Here is a 23115-nt window from a genome sequence, read left to right on the forward strand (position 1 = left end):
GCTGACTTCCTGCCCTTTGGGCAGGGGGCTGGACTCGATGATCTCCCGAGGTCCCTTCCAGCCCTAATGTCTATGAAATTAGCTATCCTCTTTGAGAATTCACGGTGGTCAGGTGAGGTTCTGGTGTTATTCTCAGATGGATTCTGAGAACCAACAAAAATTCAAAAAACCAGTCCCACCAAAATTAAATAATTGCAATAGAAGAATGCGTAATTTCTGATGCCTATTTTATGAATTTTACTAACAAATTATGGAAAAGATAATTACTAAACAGTACAGTTAAGGCATATCAAGCAAAGATTAAAATTTTAAAATGCATATTTATCTAAAGGCTTAACCATCTTATCAGTATTTGAAAGCAGTTTAATCGTAAAATGTTTTAAGTCCTAACGTCTTCAAATGCCTCTAACTGGTGGCCAGCCTGTTAAGGAAAGGACCTTTACACCTAGGTTTAAAAAATTAAGTTGCTGGATAGAGCTAAACAGGTATACTTGCAAGTGGGCAATTCAACAAGAACTGTAATTCAGGACTAAAGAACCAAAATCCCAAAGTCGACCCAGGTTCCATACTCCTATTGCTCGGCTAAAATATTTAAATGCTTACTAAATAAGGTACAAAATGTAAAAACATTTGTAATAGGTGCTACTTTTGATTAATATGCACCTGCCTATTGTCATCCCCTATATAAACTTTATCTTGTCTAAAATTAGCCTTAGACATTAGGGGTATCACAAGATCATCGGGTCCAGCCCCCTTCCCAAAGGGCACGCAGTCAGTCAGTAGGGGTCAAATGATCCCAGCAAGATAGGCATCCAAGTGTTTCTTAAAGGAATCCAGAGTAGGTGAGCCAACAATATGCTTTTGTTGCAAAAAAGGCTTGCATCATACTGGGCTTTATTAACAGGAATGTTGTTGGCAAATCAGGGGAAGTGATCCTTCATGTTGTCAGCTTTGGCCATTTGCAGGGGCCTAGGCCAAGCTGAAGAAATATGACTAAGCAGAAGGCCCCAAAGGTTGTTTCTGAGGGACCATAGCATGAACCTTTCCAGATGTAACAGCTAGCTTGGGCAACAAAGTAAAAGAAGCCATCAATATATCTGTCTAAACCAGTAATAATATGCAATTAAACAAAGCACCAGGCCTGAAAAGAGACATTACATCAAATAATCCAAGTTACTATATCATAGCTTTATCTTAAAATATTAGCAGTTGTGATTGATGTAACCAAATGTATTAGATACTACTTTGCTATAATAGATATATTTTTGTTAAAATGCTTAGATCATTTGTCAAAACAAAACAGCTTTGTCAACAAAGATCATAAATTAAGGGAAAGAGAAGCAGGACAGTGTTCAACAGCATTCCATATACTTTCTTAAGGATATAAATCCCCATTAATTAACATTTTCCAGGTCCACAAGAGATCTGATTCAGTCCAGTTCCAAAAATTTCAGTGAAAAAATTTAATAAAACCAATCAGAGGTCATTTATTATACTATTAGAGCAAGCAATCTATAACTGTTGGGTAGAGGCTGGAGGAGATCTTGAAGAATTCTGGGAGAGGTCCCAGAAGACTGGAAGAGGGCTAACGTTGTGCCCATCACCTTGTTCTCTTTCCCCCGTTTCTTGAAGATGGGCTTAGAACAAAGCGATCAGAAAGAGCCATCATGGATTCTCTAAAAGCAAGTCACGCTTGACCAACTTGATTCCCCTCTAAGATAAGGAGACAGGCTCATGGCATGACAAAATCTTCAACTTCTCTGTTCTGTAATGGACCAAAACCCAGTATGTTCTTGCCCCTGAGACAAGGACACACCTCTACCTTTGTTGGTTAGGACATGTGACTCATATAAGAAATGGCCAGATCCCCAACGACATACTTTACGGTGAGCTGGCCACTGGCAAACTTCAGCTTAGACTGCTCAAACTTCATTTTGTTGATGTCTGCTAGAAAAAAGTTTCATAAGCTGTGCATCAATGTCCAGTTCTGAAAATCAGTCACTTTGGACTGCTGTGAGTAGATATAAGGAAAAACTTCTTCACAGTTTGTGGGATCAGGCTCTGGAATGGACTTCCAGCAGGGGTGGTGCAGGCACCTCCCCTGGAGATCTTCAAAAGGAGACTGGAAGCACACCTTGCTGGGGTTATTTGACTGGAGCAGTCTCCTGCCTGGTGCTTGACCCAGTGATCTTAAGAGGTCCCTTCCAGTCCTAAACTTCTGTGAATCTGTACAAGTAGTAGTAGCCACCAACGCGCAGTAACAGTTTCTAGGGAAAAAAAATTGTCTTATCATCATCTCTTCAGGTGATTAAAGAGATTTCTGATTTTACAGTAGCTGACAATTACATAACTGAATGTGGTCTGCATTAGACTACAGCTTAAATCACCCCACATTAAATCCCTGACTGTGGTATAGGATCAAGTAAGAACTAGATCTCACCAGTGCTTGTACTTTGCATGGCTGCCTATTGGTTTCCTGACTTGTAAATTCATGAGCTGGAATCTAAGGTTGCTTTTATTGTCTTTTTCTGTTTTAGTTCTATTTAAAAATGGACAAACAACAAAAAATCCTAGGATTGTTTGGAGGCTGTGGAGGGGGAGGTGTTTCCATTTCTGAAATGTTAGCATTGAGACCTCAAGCAGATGAGTAATTCAAAATCAAAAGGCAAAATTTAACTGTTCCTTGTGCAGAGAATAAAAAGTGTTATGGCTTAGTAAGCCACGCTATTTAAATATACAATTACTGTGCAAATCTCTATATTTTTATTACTTAATATTGTGATTTTTCATGAGCATTGTCTAGTTTCAATTCAAATAAATAAAGAATATAGCTTTCTACATGTCTTGCACCCTGTGGCGATGCATGCATGAATGGGCAGAGCAGCTTTGCAGCTTACCATAGTTATCCCATCTGTTGCATAGATGTCTTGTGAGTTGGGCTGAATATTTCTCTGAATAATTAATCTTTCTAAATTCTTATTATTGGTAATGTTGTGGTAGTATCACAGTCACAACTGGGAGCTGGACATGATACAAACACAAAACAAAAAGATGGTTACCATAATTTTATCTACACTAATAAGAATATATTTTATTCACCACCACAACAGTTTGTCTCTCAGTTAATAAATTATACAGGAAGTTGCAACACAGCTTAGAGAATAGTGATTTAAAATGTAGAATATTAAACTAACTTAGGCCAAGCAAAGAGGTGGTATTCTCTGGAAGAGAGAAAGTGACACATGATGAAAAACAGATTATGTTAAAATCTGCTGACCCTTTGCGGAGTTGCAGGGATTGTTAATGAATTATATATGTGGCTTGGAAAGTAATAGAGCTGTAGAAGCCTGAATTTTATTTTCCTTGTGTTAAGTATATTGCTCTAATTCTGCAATAATATTCAACTGGTTAATGTGGTACATGATGAACATTATCTTTATATAAATCTTTTGATGTATTATTGACTTCTTACTTTTAAAATTGTACATACATTTACAAGAATCCAGAATCTAAATTGGAATTTGAAGGAAGCTGGATATCAAATTGTAGGTTTCTTTGCTAAAATACGTACTATATTGTATTTGAATAAACCTTGGCAGCATTGTGAAGGATAAGTGTAGATGTCACATCTGGTAAAACAATTTTTTAGAAATAGTTTGGGTGCTTCTTTTGTTGTTACAATGGACCCTTAATGAGATTCCCATCTGCTGAAATTCATGAAGACTTGTATATAATAGCTGTCAAAGTTTGAAGTTTTAAAATATGCCAGGACAAAAAATAGTTTTTCTACTATTTCAGATCTACCATCCTAGATTGTTTGGTTAAAAAAAGAATATGATATCAATCGAGTGGTAATCAGAGAATAAACTGGCACACAACACTTCTTTGAAATGCGGCCCTATATCTGACCCATATCCCTAATATAGTTTTAGAGCCAGTTGCTATTCCACTTAAGTCTGTCGGTGCCCAAAGTGGTAATTACATCTAAGCACAATTCTATTTCACCCAGACTGAGTCCCTGAAAAAACTGTTAATAGAAAATGGGGTTCGGTCATCCTCCTTCCCACTTTTTGTGTTATAATCTTAAGGCTACAGCGAACAAAAGCAGACAGGTTAATCGGTGAGTAGGACCTAGCCCCTAGTTCTTGCTTGGAAAGTATGTGACCCTTTGTATTAACTGAAGTATATATCCAAGCAGGTGCACAATTTTTTTCTCTTTCAGTGTGCTCTGTTTCCATGTGTGAGAGCACATGCCTTCAGTGCTTTGCAACCATCAGTCATAAAGTATTTATGTTCTTAATGAACTAAATTACTGTTTTTCAGACAAAAGACATAAATTGAGTATTAAGTTAATCATGACACTAGACTGACCAACCATAAGTCATTAGAAAAGTGGCACTTTAAGAAGCAGGTTGCTGCCTTAAAAAACTCCAAAATTAGCCTTCTACTATGAGACTTAGTGTATAACGATGGACAGGAAATAGCAAAATGAACCTGAAAGACTAAGAAGAAGGTCAGGTTAGTATTATGCTTGTACAAATGTAATTTGAAATAAAAACACAACTGAGGAAATATATTTAGAAAATGTAATAACTAAAAGGATTTATGTGAAGTAATAAATAGCTAATTAAAGACAAGCTTAGGATACATTATGGCAGCAAAATTTTCATTACAGTTTTGATCTGTGCTCCTTCATATCACCATGTAGTGCAAAGAAAGTCATTTTCAATATGACACTACTGAAATTTCATCTAAAATACTTTCAAGAGTTCTTGTCAGTGTAGTACTGTCTGTTTATGGTCTAATCTTATCATTTAATACTCATTTAAGATAAAAATTGTTTCCAAGATCATAAAAATTGAAGGGAATTTTAAATAAGATAAGCAAAAGTTATTAAGAGATTTAAGAGGAAAGATGCTACACTTCTGACAACCAAGGAAAGTGTATATAACATGACAATATACAAAGGTGTAAACATTTAAGAGGAAGAATATTTCAGTAGCATATGTGCATATGAGTAGAAGTAATGGGCGTAAAGCTGAACAGAAAAGTGTCAGCTGAATATCAGGCAAAATTTTTTAATACTGAGGTCTTCTAGATGTTGGTATCATATCCCTAGGGAAGTGTTAGAAAATCTTTCCTGAGTCATCTAAAGCTGTACTAGACAAGACAGTTGAGAATACATTTTATTTCTTTTTAACACTTCTGCATTGTTCTCTTCCAGCTCTAATTTGTATGTTTGCCTATTCCACTAGATTTTTTTTAAAGCTATTTAATAAAATATAATCTATTTCTGTTTTTGTCAGGCCAGGGATTGTATTCTGTAGTCTGTATTTGGTTGCTGCTCAGCACCTCGTAGACGCAACTTCATTCTGAGTAATCTTAATGAGGATCTGAAATTAAAATTGAAAATATCATTTCTGCTTGGCACATTAGTGTTTAGAATTAAGTCTTTTTCTTCACTATAATAGGATTGTTTAATTTATATAAATATCATTTTAATGGTTTGTCAGTTATACTAAATGTGCTCCTCTTAGCTGGGCAGGTAGGTATTTATGGGGCATTTTTCCAATGGTGTTTTTGTGTCTTGTCTGTAACAGTCATTATCTAAAACAGGCAATGATAGTGGGATAGCCCAGAAACCCAGGCCTCCCTGCGCACTGCCTCTAGCTAAGCCTCTAATTTATGCTCCTGGCCATTCTTCTCTTGGTTGTCCAGTAGGCCAGTTTCAACAGGACAGATGGAGGGTGCTCTTGACAATCCCTAAGTCCTAACCTGGTTGTAAGGGCACTCACTTGGGAAGTGAGAGGTGCTGGTTCAAACTGCACTGGGTTGGGAGGTGGGGAGGGGCTAGAAAACTAGGTTATGAGCCTAAATGGTGGGAGGATGGTCGTTGTTGTCATCCTTCTCTTTATCAGGTGTCAGTAAACTAGTCATGGTTTTCCTTCAGCTAACATTTTTTGGGAACTTCCTTTCCAAACAGAGAGATTAAGTCACAAAAATGCATAGAGTATATAAGGAGAGGGCACAACTGTTGGCCAGGATGTTGTGCACTTTCCTTCCTCCTCGGCCATTTCTTGGCTTCCTGAGCAAGATGGTTCTCTTCAAAGTGGGCTGTAGCTTGAAGTATGGTGCAGCTGCATAGAAACCTGTTCCCAGCCAGCACTTCCTAATTTGTAGAGTTGATGCTACTCTTCTTAAGGTACGCTTTCACAGTGTTCTTGTAGTGCTTCCTCTGTCCTCTGTGGGTCTTCTTACCATGACTAAGTTTAGAGGAGAAGACTTGCTTCAGGTAACAAGTGTCAGCCATCCACACACGCTGGCCAGCCCAGCAGGTTTGATGTTTAATGATCTTTGCCTCAGTGCTGGTTATGTTAGCTGCAGAGAGGATACTGGCACTGGTTCAATCATCTTTCCATCTAATGCAAAGGATCTTCCTGAGGTAATGCTGATAGAACCATTCCACGTGTTTAATATGGCTTCACCCACATCTCACACCTATTGAGGAGCATGGGGATAACCACTACATTGTAGAACAGGATCTTAGTTTCCATCTGCAGATTTCAGTCAGCAAAAACACAGCAAAGCGGCTTTCTGTATGATACACTGGCACAGCAAATCCTACGTTCAGGTTCTATATTAACATTAACTGGGAGAGGTGACTGCCAGGGTGTGGAAAATGCTCAACATTTTCCAGGGTTTCTCCACCAGTGGTAATTTGTGGAGGAAGAGGGGCAGCTTGTGCTGGAGCAAGCTGATGGCGCACCTTTGTCTTCCCAATGCTAAGGGAGAGTCCCAGGCTGCGACAAGCACCTGAGAAAAGCCCAAGCGTAGACTACAGATCATTCTCATCATGCGCAAGGATAACACAGTCATCAGCATACTGATTGTCAGTGATGCCAGTTTTAGTAACTGGTTTTGCTGTGAGGGCATCGCAGGTTGAAAAGCTGACCGTCCATTCAATACTCAACCCCAATTCCAGAAGGAAAGTGGTAATGGATGAGAATCAAAATCACAGCAAGATAGATGGAAAAAAAGGTTGGGGTGATGACGCAGCCCTGCTTAACACCAGTACAGATGGTAAATGGGTCTGACTCTGATCCATTGCAAAAGCCTGTGGTGATCATCCACTCATGGAGTAGCCTGAGAACATTGATGAACTTCAGTGGACAACCAAACCTAGCCAGCGTCTTCCATAAGGCTTCACGATTGATGGGGTCATATGTCTTGGTTAGGTCAATGAATGCCATAAACAGCTCCTGGTGTTGCTCTTTATACCTTTTGATCTGTCATGCAACAAAAATCATGTTGGTGTTACCCTTAGATGGTCTAAAGCGGCAATTCTGGAAGAACATCTTTGGCTAGGGAGAGGAGGCAATTCAGAAGGATGCGTGTAAAAATCTTCCTAGCAACAGAGAGGATGACAGTGCCTCAGTAGTTCCTACACACTTACTTGTCCACTTTCTTGAAGATGGTCACAATGCTGGCATTCTTTAAGTCAGGTGGAATTTCCTCATTAACCCATATTTTGATGAGAAGTTGATAAAATTTTTTGCACTAGTACTGTTCCACCAGCTTTGAAGACCTCTTTGGGGATGCCATCTGGGCCTGGCACATTATTGTTCTTGGTCTGAGTGATGGCACACCAAACTTCCTTGGAGGATGGGGCAGCTGAGGCCTCTGATTAACAGTTGAATAGAGTCTTTACTCCTTCGAGTGTTGCTTGATGAATACATTGTGAGAACAGTGGAGCTGTCCTGGGATTGCAGAGGGGTTGGGCCATCGGACTGTGGCCTGTGGATGGCTTTTATTGCTTGAAAGAAACTACTTATGTCATGTTGGTGAGCAAAACTCTGGATCTCCATCATCTTCACTTGCTACCACTGGTTCTTGATGTCCCATAGCTTCCGCTGAACTACAGCTTTCAGCTGGTAGTAAGTCTCATTTTTGCTAGTTGGAGGGTTCATTTTGCTACCTGTGGCTCACTTCTGATGGATAAGTGCTAGGATTTCCCCATTGTTCTCATCAAACCAATGTTGGTGATGGTAAGTGGTGTATCTAATTGATTCAGAGCATGGCTTGTGAATAACATTTTTAAGCTCCTTTCAATGTGCCTGGTTGTCCTTGATGTCATCAGGTAGGTCAGAGAGCCTGTTAGTAAGGCGTTGCTGAAGTGCCTCGCATTTAGCTTGGTCTTGTTGTGCCATGATGTTTAAATCTCTTCTGTATTCCTTTTGGTTGTTTATGATGTGGCGCAAACTGTGTGTCCATGATTGATCTGACTAAACAGTAGTCCGTCTAGCAGTCATCTGCACCTCTCAGGACTTGGGTGATACGGAGAACAATACAGTAATGGGCTCTGACAATATAGTCAAGAAGGTGCTACTGATTGGAGCATGGATGTTTCCAAGTGGTTTTATATTTACCACTTTGTCTGAAAATGGTATTCATGATGAGCAAGTTGCACTCTGCACATTTGCTGAGGAGGATACCGTTAGATTTGACTTTCCCCATCCCCTCTTCCCCAGTGGTGCCAGTTCAGAATGTCACCCATGAGGATGAGCTTGTCTTCCTTGGCTGTGGCAGTCAGGACTGTCAAGAGCACAGTAGAACTGTTCCTTGTTGTCTTCTTCATCATCACGTGTGGAGACATATGCGCTGTTGATTGTAGCATATGCTGGTTATTACTGAGCTTGAGGTGGAGAATCATAAGACATTCCTTAATGCCCACAAGGAGTTCTGAAAGCTGGCTGACCATCTCATTCTTGATGGCAAAGCCAACCCCATGAATGCACCTCTTTTCAGGTGACTTTTTTTCTTTCCAAAAGGACGTATAGCCACCTCCTCCTTTCAACCAACCTTCATCTGCCCAGTGGGTCTTGCTTAGGGTAGCAACATCGATGTCATGTCTTGTGAGTTCTCTAGTACTATGGCAGTTCTTCTTTCAGGACACTCACTGTTCAAGGAGACCATGAAAATGCGGATATTCCATGTGGTGAACTCTAGTACTTTATTTTGTTGTTTTCAGCTGCAAGTAGATTGATCCCACTGGATATGGCAGTCCAATTGAGGGGGTTGAGACAGCCTATGTTTAGGGCACCTTTTTTAGCCCCTTCCCCATTCAGGATGACCAGAGGGGATCCTAAAGAGGATTGCTCAGTCATGGCTGCAGCTGCCAAATTGTATTTCTGTCTTGGTTAGTACAAAATGACTATCACACAACCTCTGCCTACATGCAGATTTGTGACTTGGGACTCCCAGAAATCCTCGTTCCTGGCCTCTCTGCCACTCATCCATCACTGCAGGACTTGATTTGTGGTGGATGTTAACATTCCTAGCAGAGGCCTGCGTGTGACATTGTTTAACATGGGGAAGCCAGTGCGCAAGCGACAGGCTTGACAGGAGGGAGCCCTGAACCCAATGGCAAGGAAGTCCAAGACAACTGGAGACCTCCATCCTGCTTCAGCCCTCTTCTGCCTTCACAGTCACAGAGAATCGGCAGGTCCTCAGATATGCCTGTTGCACCATTGGGGTCTTCAGGAGTTTGGACCATGCTTAGTCTGGAACCTCACCTCAGATCTGTTCACGGGGGGGACCCTACCAGGAGTACAAGACTCCAGATGACATACCTCTGAGGATCACTGGAATGCACACACCTCTCCACCATGACAAGGTTATGCTTCAAGGAGAGGCTTCCTTTATGTAAGCACTGGAAAAAGAATGCTGTTTCTGTGGAGAATTCTGCGGTTTTCTCCCACACCACTAACTATTTCTCAACTAATCTTGCTTGCAATTTTTAAGATAGTTTTACCATAAAGTAATAATGATGAAAGAATGACGCTCTTGTATATAAATTCTCTCTGAAATGTCTATTGTAACATTTCTCCATCTGGAGTGTTAAAATTAGAAAAATACATTATTCTGAATATGATGATGTTTTTCTAAATCAGCACTGCTCAACCTCTAGCCCAGGGGCAGGCACTTCTGGGGAGCTGCTGTGGGCCAGTCAGCACTGCTCCATCCTCCCACCCCCTTGAAGCAGCCCAGAACCTGCGCACCCTGCAGCTCCTCCCCACCCCAAGCCTGCTTTGTGCCTGCTCCAGACCAGCAAAAACCCATATGCATAGATCTGACTCTACCCTGCCCTGTGCTTGCTCTGGACCACCTGCCTATGCTGGGCAACAGCCAGGCAGAAGCTGCTGCTTGGCACAGGGGAAAAATGGTCCCTCCCCCTCACCACTGTCAGGCCCTTCTTCCTGCAGGTGCCTGGAGCCCATGCACAAACTACCCTGTGGCTCCTCTCCACTGCCATCCAGGCCACCTAGTAAAACAGTGGTGGCAATGCAGAAGAGCCACAAGGCAGCCCAGACATGGGCTCTGGATGTCTGCAGCAAGAAGGGCCCAGCAGTGATGAAGGGAAGGTGTTTCTTCTCCCCTGTGCAGAGCAGCAGCCTCTGCATGGCCAGCGATGCTGTTGCCACTGCTTAGCATTTGCAGGCGAGTCTGGAGCAGGCCTGGGGTGGGCTGGTGGCAGGGCAAGCAGGTTCCAACTGCTCCAAGTCCAGGCCAAGTCCAGAGTGGGCGCAGGGCGGACCAGGGTCAGGTCTGTGTGCGAGTCCCCTCCAGTACCATGGGGCTGGGGACAGTGATGGCAGCAGCTGGAAGGAGTCACTGCCACCACCTGGGCTGCCTAGAAAGGCAGTCTAGCTGTGTAGCTGCCTCAACCCTGCTGCATGCCCAGGGAAAAGGGCCAGAGGCCAGATGGCACCTGAACCAGGTGGGACCCCTCTGGGCCGGATCTGGTTCCCAAGCCATATTTTAACAACCCCACCATAAAGAAAGGGTTTGCATGTGTGTGTACTCTGAATTTGTTTTTATAAAGTGTTTACATCTGATTGAATTTATATAACATTTCAATTCAAAACACTGGCACTGACTCATCCATTTTACTGCAGCTTAGTATCTATTTAGAAAAAGAAAACATTGTTAAGGACCACCACATATTAAACCAACTAATTTTCTTAATATCAAATTAGTATTTAATCAAATACATCTAGGTATTATAAATCCAGTTAATGCATTGATGAGCCAAACAGCTGCAGTGATGGTGATGCTCACCTTCAGGGCTCCAGAGTTGCCTGAAAGCTCTGAGCTCACTGCACTCTGGATGGAGCGACAGCTTTCTCACAGCTCCTGAGCTCAGGAATTGAACATCACTGCCATTCACCTCACACTCCCCCACTGAATTCCCCAGCATGAAAATAGGGGCCAAGTAGCAACGGTATTGCTTAGCTCCTGCAATTTGCCACCAACACTAGGAAAACATCCAGCTTCTTACAAGCTGGTAAACATCTAGCTCCTTTACAGGCTAATACAGTTCAGTGGTCCATCAACCTCAATCTCTGCTGCTTGCACAGGGTACCATTTCATTTTAAAATGTAATTATTTAAAATATAAAATAATAGTATAGAATATTATTATTAAACTTTTTACTATGCATTAATAAGCCTGAATTTGCTTAAAATATATACTTTCCTTTCTACTATTACATAAAATACTTAATATTAGGATATGTCAAAGTATAGAACTATGATGCTTTTTTATGTGGCCCATTGGCCCATTTCTTATTAAGGTTTGGTCCACTTCAAAAATATATATATATATATATTTTTTTTTAAGGTTCACCACTACTGTTTAAATCACTCCACAGGGAGCCAGAGCTCTTCTTTCTTAGCCTTCTGACCTGCTATGTGACGGTAGGCACATCACTTAACAACTCTGACTTATTTTCTTCATCTGTGAAATATTTGAAAAGTCATGGAGAACTGAATCATAGAATGTAGAGATGGAAAAGACCTATTAGATCATCCACTCTGTCTACCTGCCAATGCAGAATTGTTTCCTACATTTACTAGTGTTTTTCTAGTCTGGTTTTGAATGTGCCAAGTGATTGGGCTTCCACCAGTACCTTCGGGAGATGATTTTACAGGCTACTGGTTTTCACTGTCAGCAAGTTTTTCCTGACTTCTATATCAAATGAATTTTACTTTTAATTTCAAACCATTTTGCTTGGTTATACTTTGCTGCTAGGGTTGTTATGTTTAATTGTTTTAAAGTATGCAGCTCTCCTATTCTAAATTAGCTTACAGTCTAAGAGGATGGCCAGGACATTAATTAATTAGGAGGAAGAAAAGATGTGAGAATCATTAATAAGAAGGTAAAGAGACTACCTGGAAATGTGGGCATTAAAAAAGAACCACGGGGACACACAAGTTGTCTTACATTAAAGCTAAGAACAGACATTCAAAGAGCCTGAACCTGAATTGATTCAGTCTTTGCAGGTTAGTCTAACCTGTGTAGATTGTACTGCCAAGCAAGTGAATAGACACTGATGTTTTGATTCCAGAAATGCAGCCACATACCTGCAGTGGCTCAGGTCAGAAGTTGGCGGGGGGCACTGCGGCTGGCAGACCCCAGCTGCAGTTCCCCGGTGAGAAAGAGGCTGGAGAGGGGGAATAAATCCCCTCCCTCCCCCCTTCACTTCAGTGCGCCTTGCTGGCTAGAATCTGGCCATGTCCCCACCCCTGGAGCGGCGAGGGGGGAGAGACCCCAGACCCAGCTGGGGTCCCAAGCAGAGAGGGGTGGGAGGGGGGAATAAGCCCCCTCCCTACCCTGCTTGCCTCAGGGGGCCATGCCTAACCAGTATCTGGCCACACCCCCACCCCTGCTCTGGCTAGAGAGCAGAGGGGTGGGTGCAGCTCAACTTTCTGGAGCAGACAGTGCAACACAGCCCAGCACAGCTAGGGGACTCTGATTTAACTTAAACCAGGAAGGGGTCTGGGACAGAAGTTCCATAAACTGGTTTGACCTCAATCAGTTAAGTCTGATACTGCATTCAACCAGGTTTATCTTAACCCAGTTTCAGCCATTTTGAAACTGGTTTATGTGCACTGAACTTGTGTTGTGTTCGGTGGCAATGCGTAGGGGGTACAATGAGGTGCACGTGCACCCCTTGAGAGTGCCAGTGCATCCCTGATCGGCCGTGCTCGCCACTTAGGCAATGGGCAGGGGAGCAGGTGGGAGTGCCAGTGCCCCCCCTGACTAAGGCGGCACCAGTCGCCCATGGATCTGTGACAGGTTTAAATTGGTTTCTGACCACTTAAACCAGTTTATGTGTAACTTCTGTCCCTAGCCTAAGGGAGCAATATGATGAAATGTAAAAAGCTGAAAGAAGTGGGATAATTAGAGGTCTGGAAGGCCCTTTTAAGTAAGTGAAAATGATACCAAGATCAATAACAACCTTGTGAGGATGAGGTGGCTTGCTTTTTTATGTTTATATTTTTCAGATGTTATGTGAAAAACAACAGCCTACCTGTTGTTGTATATATGTTAGTCTTTACTTACTTGTTACCTGTTCTAGACCAGTCATCATTCTAGTTGCTTTGAGCTTCCTTCACTTAATACCTTTCTTATAATGGGGTGTCTGGATTTGAAACCGTTTTCCAGGTGCAAGTGCAGCACATTGAAGAATCTTGTGAGCCTCCAAATTTCTACTATTTTGAATACCTAGTGTATAGATTTATTTTTTCCACAGCTTAGCACTACAAGCATCCTGGTAAAAGGTAAACCAGAACACTACTGACAAACACGGTTCAATTCCTTCCTTTACACGGTTTTATAAGGGACTTGTACTTTTCAAAACAACAAATACATGGAAAAGTCACTTCATGTAGCCTAGCTGTATAAAATCTATTTTGAAATGGATTGCTGGCAAGCAGTTGATCTGTAATATGGTTTATTTGCTCAAGTGCCCTTGGACAAAAATGTGTAAGGCAATATAAGATCTTTAAACTGACTATTGAATATATGTAGCTTCCAAGATTATTTGATTGTATGTAGCTTCCAAGTATGTTCATTTTTTTTTCATATTTATAAACATCTGTCCTCATTGTGGGCATGGTTCAGAAAAATAGAGTCCTAAAGATAGCATCTATATTGGGTTTCTCACTGCTGGGTCTCATCTCCTAATGGCAATGCTGAGATCCAACAGTGAGAACCCTGCACAGATGGTGTCTTTAGTGAAGCAGAATTACAGGTAAGTAGTTTTCCCTTTCAACCTCAATTTCAAGGTTTTAATCAAACCTATGTATTTATATATGCTTAGAGGTCTCATAGTAATTTCAGTGTCTGTGGTAAATTGGCATTTCTTAACCTTTTACAGTCTATATTTTAACACAGATTGAGGCAACTGAATGTTTCTATAAATAAGATCATGATTTTGCAGAATCCGTTCATTCAGTATAATCAGATATTTTTGCAATGGGTATGATATTAACGCACAGAATCAGACCCTGAGTAAGCTTTAGTGAATCTTGGAAGCAGGTTCACTAAACATATCCATAAAATTCAGAGGAATATTTGTGTTTGCTGTTTTTAGGCACTGATCATTTATCCTTTGAGATTAATGGGAAAGCCCCAAACTCTAGTAAACCCCTAAGATTTCCCTTTGGAATAGACATTTATATAATGAAATACTGTTTTTATTTATATTTAAAGAGAATAAGTAATGTTTTCTTCCACAGGAAATTAAACCAGATCAAGTAACCAAATTTGCTCTTGAAAAAGAAATTAATTTTGAGAGTGTCTGCAAAATGGTGAGTTTAAAAATACATTAAAATAACTATTATAGATAATTATGCCTATAATCTGGAATTATATTTGTATGTTATGACGTGCATCTACAAATTGCAATTTAGTAGAAGTGGCTTGTCATTAAAGCAGGTGGAACTCGTGTCCTCCAGTCACAGGCAGCTAGGTAATTGGTCACGTCTGTTATGTATTTGGCATTAGATTCATAGAGTCTTAGAATATTATGGTTGGAAGGGACCTCAGGAGGTCATATAGTCCAACCCCCTGCTCAAAGCAGGACAATCCCTAACTAGATCATCTCAGCCAAGACCGTCTACCCAGGTCTTAAAAACCTCCAGGGGAAGAGATTCCACAGCCTCTCTGGGTAACCTGTTCCTGTGCTTTACTTACCCTCCTAGTGAGAGTTTTTCCTAATATTTGACCTAAACTTCCCTTGCTGCAACTTGAGACTGTTGCTCCTTTTTCTGTCACCTACGACCACTGAGATCAGTCTAGCTCCATCCTCTTTGGATCCCCCCTTCAGGTAGCTGAAGGCTGCTATTAAATCCCACCTCAGTCTTCTCTTCTCCAAATTAAATCAGCCCAGTTCCCTCAGACTCACCTCATAAAAGGCTAAGTGAACTGGACTTATTCATTATTTATTTTTTATTGGCATTCCATGTTTGTGGCTCAAATGACTGACTTAATTTTGCCCAGTCAAAGCTTTCACTTAAAAGAAAAAATTCTAACTCTTGCAATAGCAGACAAAATCTTTCATAGCATGTAGCCAGCATCATGACGTCTGTTTGAGTCTACGGACAGCCTAAAATCGTAATTGTGTGTGAACTTCCTGTTCTCTGTTAATCTTGTTGACATGTCTCCTCTGAAATCCAATGAAGATGCTTAGTTAAATAATAACTATTCCATTCCTGATGTCACTAGCAGGTGGAATGTCTGAGGGGGTCATGATTAGGAGTTGCTTTGCAGGATGGAATTTGGAGGAAAGAGCAAAGGAAATTTGCATAGAGAGTAAATAAGCAGCAACAGAGAAGGGAATAAAACAAAAAGCAGTAATAAGTGCCCTTAAAGGTAGGTATTTTTAACAGAATCATACTGAATCAGTAACAAATGATAGAAACAAGTTTAGGTACTCCATAAAGGCTGTCTTCTCCCCATGATCTCTGTGCTCTAACTAATGATCGTGAGGAGTCTGAAATCTGAAATTTTGCATCCATGTCCATGAAGTATAACTAAACATGAAATGTGGCCATCTCCCCATAATAAGCTTGACCTCTTTTTTTATGGTGACTGTATAGTAACTGTACAGCCTGCTGCTAAAGGTTTCTGGTGATTTCTCTAGTCTATGGAGTCTCCAGCATATACAGCAAGAATAGTTCCATGGATAAAATTGGGTTAATCTCCTATTTGAAGAGTAATGTAGCATATTCTCTATTAAAAAAAAAAAAAAGAAAGACTTCTTGGGTCTGACATAGCACAAGTCTAGTAAGAGTTCTGCTGTGTTGTCTTCTGTACCATTCCTTCACATGATGGCCAAAAAAGGATAAGAACAAAAAGGGTTGCAGTGTTGCTGACAGGGAATCAGTAGGACATGCTCTCAAAGGTAGGGCATGAAATTTCCGTACAGGAGAAAAGCTGGGGACAGACTTCCAGGAAATAGGATTTATAGTACTGGGGAAAAGGTACTTTCGAGTTTTTAAAAAGACTTCTGCAGCAAGTCTGTATCTCAAAAAAATCATGGGTTAAGACATTGTGACGCTGATGTCTGTTACTGTGGTAAGTAGCACGGCCAAGAGTTCAAGAGCATTAGGCTTTTCACTGATGGAATTACTGAACGATACAAAGGCCCAGAAGTAAAGCAACTGTTGATATTGCATTGGAACACTTTAAGCACAGTAAGGTTTTGTTACCCAAAAAAAGGAAAGTGGTAGGATTTGTTTTGGTGGTTTTTTGTTTTGTTTTGTTTCTTTTGTTTAATCTTACCGAATAATCTCCTGCATCTACTCCTTCATTTTTCTTTGAGTATGACTGTAGCAAACTTGCAAAGAAAGATTTTTATGCCATGGAATTCCTGGGCTTTGGGAATTTTTTCATCAATAATGGTGTTCATAGACACATCTAGCTGCATGCTTTAGTCCTTAAGGTGAGTTTTGTTTTTCTCAGAATCCTATCTATAAACAGGCACTTACAAAATTCCATTTTTAGAATTATTATTCTAAGGATCTTAATTGTAAAGCTCCTCTGCTATTAAGTTTCTGTATTATATGGCTCTGCAAAACAAGGCTTTACTTTGAACATGCTCCTGCATGAATGCAATCTCTGCTCACAAGAACAGTTACAAAAGGTACAACTGTCAGTGTATTTTAATAAAATGTAGCTCCCCAGTTCCTTTTCTGTCTTTGCTATGTCTCTTTCAAGTGCTTGCCCATTTATACATTAGCACTGTGGAGGAGCAGGTTCTGTAAGCACTCAAGCTCAGGGCGTTACTGTGGTAACTCTACTCACAAACTCATTCACTCTTCTCCTCCTCCTCTACTCAAAGCATAAAGGGAAGTGTGTACTTCAAACTCCTCAGTTCGTCTAAACAGCTGTACCTTGAGATTAAGAGTTTTGAAGTCTGTTCTGTGTTTGGCCTACAGCTATTCAAAGTCTATCTGTTTATTCTTATTTAACCCATTTTTTAGCCATTTTGAGAGTCTCATGTTGTCTCTCTCAATTTTTTAGTTTAGATCTCCTTCATCATCTTTGACTTTAGATCAGGGGCAGGCAAAATATGGCCTGTGGGCTGGATCTGGCACCCCAGGCAATTCTATCCAGCCCATAGGGCCCCTACAGTATTTAAAAAAAATGAATATTTATCTGCTCCTGGCTGCCTGTCAAAGATGACAGGATCCAGGAGCAATAGGACCTGGGGGAGCAGGTGGCAGAACTAAATGGCCGCAGCAGCAAATCCGGCTCAACCCAGCCCAGCCCTTCCCCCCTCCAAATCTCCCCCCAAACCCCAGCTATAAGCCTCTGCCTGGCAGGGGCTTCTGAGGGTTTCTGGTCTGGAACTGTTCCTGCTTTCCTGTGCTGAGGGAAATACAGATAAGAAGGAGGGGGGAGGCAGACAGAGGAGGACCATGGTCAATTGCCCCAGTCCTCAGGGCCAGCCAGGCCAGCTCCTGCAGTTCTGGTGTTGAAGTTGGGAGCCATGTGGTGCCGGCTGATGGGCAGAGCAGAGCACAGTGACAGCCAGATGGGAGCACACGGCCCATGCCAGAGCACCAGGGCCAGCGCCAGTGTGGCCCAGAGTGGAGCAGCCGGAGCATGGGGCCAGGTTGGCAGGGGTTCTATGGAGCCACGTTGTCTCCCTCGTCTCCCTGCTTGAGCAGTGCAGCCTGCAGGCCCAAAACTGAACACAGTACTCCAGATGTGGCCTCACCAGTGCCAAATACAGGGTAATAATCACTTCCCTTGACCTACTGGCAACATACCTACCAATGCAGCCCAGCATGCCATTAGCCTTTTTGGCATCAAAGGCACACTGCTGACTTGCATTGGACAATAAGCTGAATATAATCCCCAGGTTCTTTTCTGCAGAGCTGCTGCCCAGCCTATCAACCCCCAGCCTGTACTGGTGCATGGGATTGTTCTGTCCTAAGTACAGGACTTTGCACTTGTCCTTGTTGAATGTCATGAGATTTCTTTTGGCCCAATTCTCCAATTTGTCTAAGTCACTCTGAATCCTAGCCCTACCCTCCAGCATATCTCCAGAACATCTACCATAGAAGGAAGTGGTGGATTAGACTTTCTTCAAACAGCTAGCAGAAGTTACCCAATCATAGGCCCTGGTTCTCATGGGGGACTTCAATCACTCTGACATCTGCTGGAAGGGCAGTACAGCAGTGCGAAAGTATTGGTGACAACTTCCTGGTGCAAGTGCTGGAGTGGCCAACTATGGGCCATGCTCTTCTTGACCTGCTGCTCACAAACAGGGAAGAATTGGTGAGGAATGTAGTAGTGGATGGCAACTTTGGCAGCAGTGACCGTGAGATGATAGAGTTCAGGTTCCTGAGGAAAGGAAGGATGGAGAGCAGCAGAGTAAGGACCCTGAACTTCAGAAGAGCAGACTTTGTTTCACTCAGGGAACTCATAGGCAGGATCCCTTTGGAAGCCAGACTGAGGGAGAGAGGAGTTCAGGAGAGCTGTACTTGAAAGAAACCTTACTGAGTGCAGGAACAAACCATCCCGAAGCACAGGAATACTAGCAAGTATGGCAGAAGACCAGCTTGGCTTAGCATGGAACTCTTCACTGAACTAAATAACAAAAAGAAAGCTTATAAGAAGTGGAAACTTGGACAAATAACTGGCAAAAAATATAAAAGCATTGCTTAGGCTTGCAGGGATGAAGTCAGGAAGGCCAATGAACAATTAGAGTTGCAGCTACCAAGGGATGTAGAAACTCTTCTTATTCTCCTTCACAAGTATGTTAGTAGCAAGAAGAGGATCAGGGAAAGTGTGGGTCCCTTACTGAACTGGGGAGGAAACCTTGTGACACAGGATGCAGAAAAGGGCGAGGTGCTCAACGCCTTTTTTGCCTCAGTCTTCATAGGCAAGGTCAGCTCCCAGACTACTGCACTAGACAGCACAGTTTGGGGAGGAGGTGAGCAGCCCTCAGTAGTAAACGAACAGGTTATGGACTAAGAAAAGCTTGGACGTGTACAAATCCACGGGGCCAGATGGGATACACCCGAGGGTGCTGAGGGAGTTGGCTAATGAGATTGCAAAGCCACTGGCTAACATCTTTGAAAACTCATAGCATCAGGAGAGGTCCCAGATGACTGGAAAGGGCAAACATAGTGCCTATATTTAAGAAAGGGAAGAAAGGGAACTTCAGACCAGTCAGCCTCACCGTGATCCCTGGAAAAATCATAGAGCAGATCCTGAAGGAATCCATTTCTAAGCACTTGGAGGAGAAAAGGGTGATTAGGACCAGTTAGCATGGATTCACCAGGGGCAAGTCTTGCTTGACCAACCTGCTTGCCTTCTATGATGATGACTGGGTCTGTGGATGCGGGGAGACCAGTGAATGTGGTGTACCTTGATTTTAGCAAGGCTTTTGATATGGTCTCCCACAGTATTCTCACAGGCAAGCTAAGGAGGTGTATGGACTGGATGAATGGACTATAAGATGGGTGGAAAACTGACTGGAGCATTGGGCTCGGAGAGTAGTAATCAATGGCTTGTTGTCCAGTTGGAATCTGGTATCAAGTGGAGTGCCCCAGGGGTCAGTCCTGGGGCTGGCTTTGTTCACTATCTTCATCAGTGACCTAGAAGATGGCATAGAGTGCACCCTCAGCAAGTTTGCAGATGACACTAAACTGGGGGAGTAGTAGATACACTGGAGGGTAGGGGTAGGATTCAGAGTGACTTAGAAAAATCAGAGGACTGGGGCAAAAGAAATCTCATGTGGTTCAGCAAGGACAAGTGCAAAGTCCTGCACTTAAGACAGAACAATCCTATGCATTGGTACAGGCTAGGCGCTGACTGGCTGGGCAGCAGCTGCGCAGAAAAGGACCTGGGGGTTGTCGCGCCCCATAAGCCGGTGCACCCTTGACCTGCGAGCCTGGGTCGGCACGACCGGCTTGGCGTGAGGAGGGGGATTTATGACCGGGCAGGTGGGTGATAACGGTGAACAGGAGTCAGGATGATTTAAACACAACGTGATGTTTTCACAAAAGATTTATTTTACTTGCGCTTCTGATGGTTAGAGCGTAGGCAGTGGAGTTGATTTATTCATTCAGTTACAGCATGCAGATATCATGCTACCCAGCGTTTACAGGGTGGGTAAGACAGTTGCTTCCGAGCGATTCATATAAGCTGTTGCAGTCTGCAGATTAGTAAGAGCTCTTGATAAGAAAGATAACATCAGAGATAGAGAGATAAATGGGGATACGCCAGAAGGATAACATAGGCGGAGAGAAATATTCGTGCACGATCTGTTCTTCTTGAGTGTATACGCAGTTCTCTGTTCTCTGCTTTGGGCGGAAGTTCTTTCAAAGTTTTATCTGACACAGGTGACCAATTACTATACGCCAATTATACATAATTAATGAGTTGGCACTTGTGTTTTCTTTGTTTGCTCAGGTTTCATAAAAAGAGGGGGGTTATTTTTACTTGGGTGGTACTGGTTCTGTTTGGTCACAGGATGGCGCACGTAGTATATTTAATTCTACAACTTTACTAAAGTCAGCTAATCTCGTTACTATAGATACTTTATCTTTTGTGCTGGGCTGTCGAGTGTAAATGTCTTATTTTATTTCTGTATAACTGCCACGTGACACTCTCACATTTATGTGACCTTGTAGTTTTGGCTGTTAATCAAAATGGAAACCTTGTACTTTTCCACGCTTGTATTAAGCTGCACATGTGTATTCTGTAAGTTTCATTTCTTATCTGTAAGTGTCATTCCTGTAGAAACAAAACTTATGTAGAAAATCTACCTAGTAACTATTATGTAAAAGAAACTATCCTATCCCTGTATGCTTAGCTTATATCATAGTTAGTGTCACAGATGCAGTCCAACCAACATCTATAGAAGAGGTAAAAAAGCAGGAAGTAGCAGAGACGACAACTGGATGACCCTTCAGGCCTGATCACCCTGTAGCTGGTCTTCAGCTCTCCATCTGGGCATATCCCAGCGAAAACCAAGGCCTCGAAAATCCAACAATTGACAACGATTCACTGTGTTACAGTTTTGTTATCCACCATCCCATTTATGAGCTGTTGACCAGCCCTAGGACTAACTAGTGGGCAGCCTCACCCATCCTGCAAGGGGTGGAAAGCAAGGGCTCGCTAGTGAACCCTGTGGGCCAACAGACCCCCTTTGTATCCAGCATACTGTAACTGAAGAAACATCGGAGACTCCATCTCTCGATTGCCTCTCTTCGCAGCTTAGACAGCATATCTATGCTTTTTATACTTATATTTACTGCAGCTTGGTTCCAGCCGGTCTCCCCTCTTATTCTTAAGAGGGTGAGGCCAGGTGAGTGAATAAAACAAATTTTTACTTCACCTTATATTTACTCTGTAATAACTTCTATTACTAACATCCCATCTCAGTGAGCTGTTGACTAGTTCTGGGACTTAAGGAGTCGGCAGCCGCACCCATCATTGAACTAGTTCCAGTGGTGGAAAGCAAGGGCTTGGTCCAGAACCCCGTGAGCCAACAGACATCCTACAAGCTTATTATAGAAAACTAACAACTTACTCTAAGTCGTCTACTTGCGCCAGCTCAGTGAACCTCGAAGGCGGTCATAAAGCTACCTCCAATCCCGCCCCACAAGCCACGTGCTCGCCCGCTCCGTAAAGCCCGCAGCCCCCCAAGCGGTGCCGGAATCGCTAGCCCGGCATTCCACCTCATCAAGGTCAGATTCTCTCTCTCTCTCTCATATGGAACTCAAGTAATTTGAAACGAGGCACAGACAGGGGTGTGTATATGCAACACTGTTAATACAGAGGCATAAATTACAACCACAGAGTTTGTTGTGTTAGCTTCTGACCCTTTGGCATCTGACCTTTTGCCATCGGCATCTGAAATCAAAGACTTTGATCTTTGACAGGGATTACAGTGAACAATAAGCTGAATATGAGCTAGGAGTGTGCCCTTGTTGGCAAAAAGGCTAACCAGATCCTGGGCTCTATTGGTAGGTGTGTTGTCAATAGGTCAAGGGAAGTGATTATTCCTCTCTATTCAGCACTGAATACATGCACATGGCAGTCCCTGCCTGACAACCCTCCTCCTGCTCCCTCCCAACCCCTTTCAGGCTGGAACTCTGCCAGCTTGAGCTCTTTGCAAAACTGCAAAATCTGCAGGTTTCTCCATTAAAATGAGAAATCCACATTTTTCTCCAGTAAAAAGGGGAAATCCATGGTTTTCTTCATTTTTCCATGGGGAGAAAAAACCTGGATCCCTGCTGATTACTTCAGCAAAAAGGGTGGGTGAGACCTAAGCGCTAGTGATGAGAGGTAGAGGCAAATGATTCAGTGTGAACAAGTGGTAGATAGGCACAGAGAATAGAAAATAGTGTGACCAATAACCAAGGAGGCAGAGTTGAGACAGCCACTGGCAGGTGGGAGATAAAATAAGGTTAGAAGATCCAGGGGAAAAAAAATGTTGCTGCTGTTGAGCAAGTTTGAATGCATTTCATAATTATATAATAATGCCATGTTAAATGTTCTGTGGGATTAATTTAGTTCAGCATATAAAAGTAGCTTTAACTTGGGTTGTCGGAGCTTATTTCTGCCTACGTGTGTGTTGGTTGCATAAAACTGGGTTGTTAGAGCCATCAAGTTCAGTCTCCTGCACCTCAAGATCTCAATGTAGCTGGTTCCTCAGTTGGAGGAAGATGAGGAATAAGCCAGTTTCCTTGCAAACAGGTTTCAGGCAGGGGAAACCCCAACACTCCACATGGTCTTTTACACAAA

At 42.4% G+C, this 23115-nt stretch overlaps 1 protein-coding gene across 2 annotated transcripts in view; it reads left to right on the forward strand.

The window, feature by feature from the left end:
- Positions 1-23115, forward strand: part of SRFBP1 (serum response factor binding protein 1) — a 142611-nt gene that overhangs the window by 92635 nt on the left and 26861 nt on the right. The window contains exon 4 of one of the 2 annotated variants that reach the window (XM_019555257.1): positions 14583-14654. The exons of the other annotated variant lie outside the window; for it this stretch is intronic. Coding sequence (XP_019410802.1) covers positions 14583-14654 — 72 coding nt within the window. The remainder of the gene's footprint in view (positions 1-14582; positions 14655-23115) is intronic. 2 annotated transcript variants of the gene reach the window in all.

This window comes from Crocodylus porosus, unplaced genomic scaffold, assembly GCF_001723895.1.
Source record: "Crocodylus porosus isolate Cpor-Errol unplaced genomic scaffold, CroPor_comp1, whole genome shotgun sequence".
Lineage (NCBI taxonomy): Eukaryota > Metazoa > Chordata > Crocodylia > Crocodylidae > Crocodylus > Crocodylus porosus.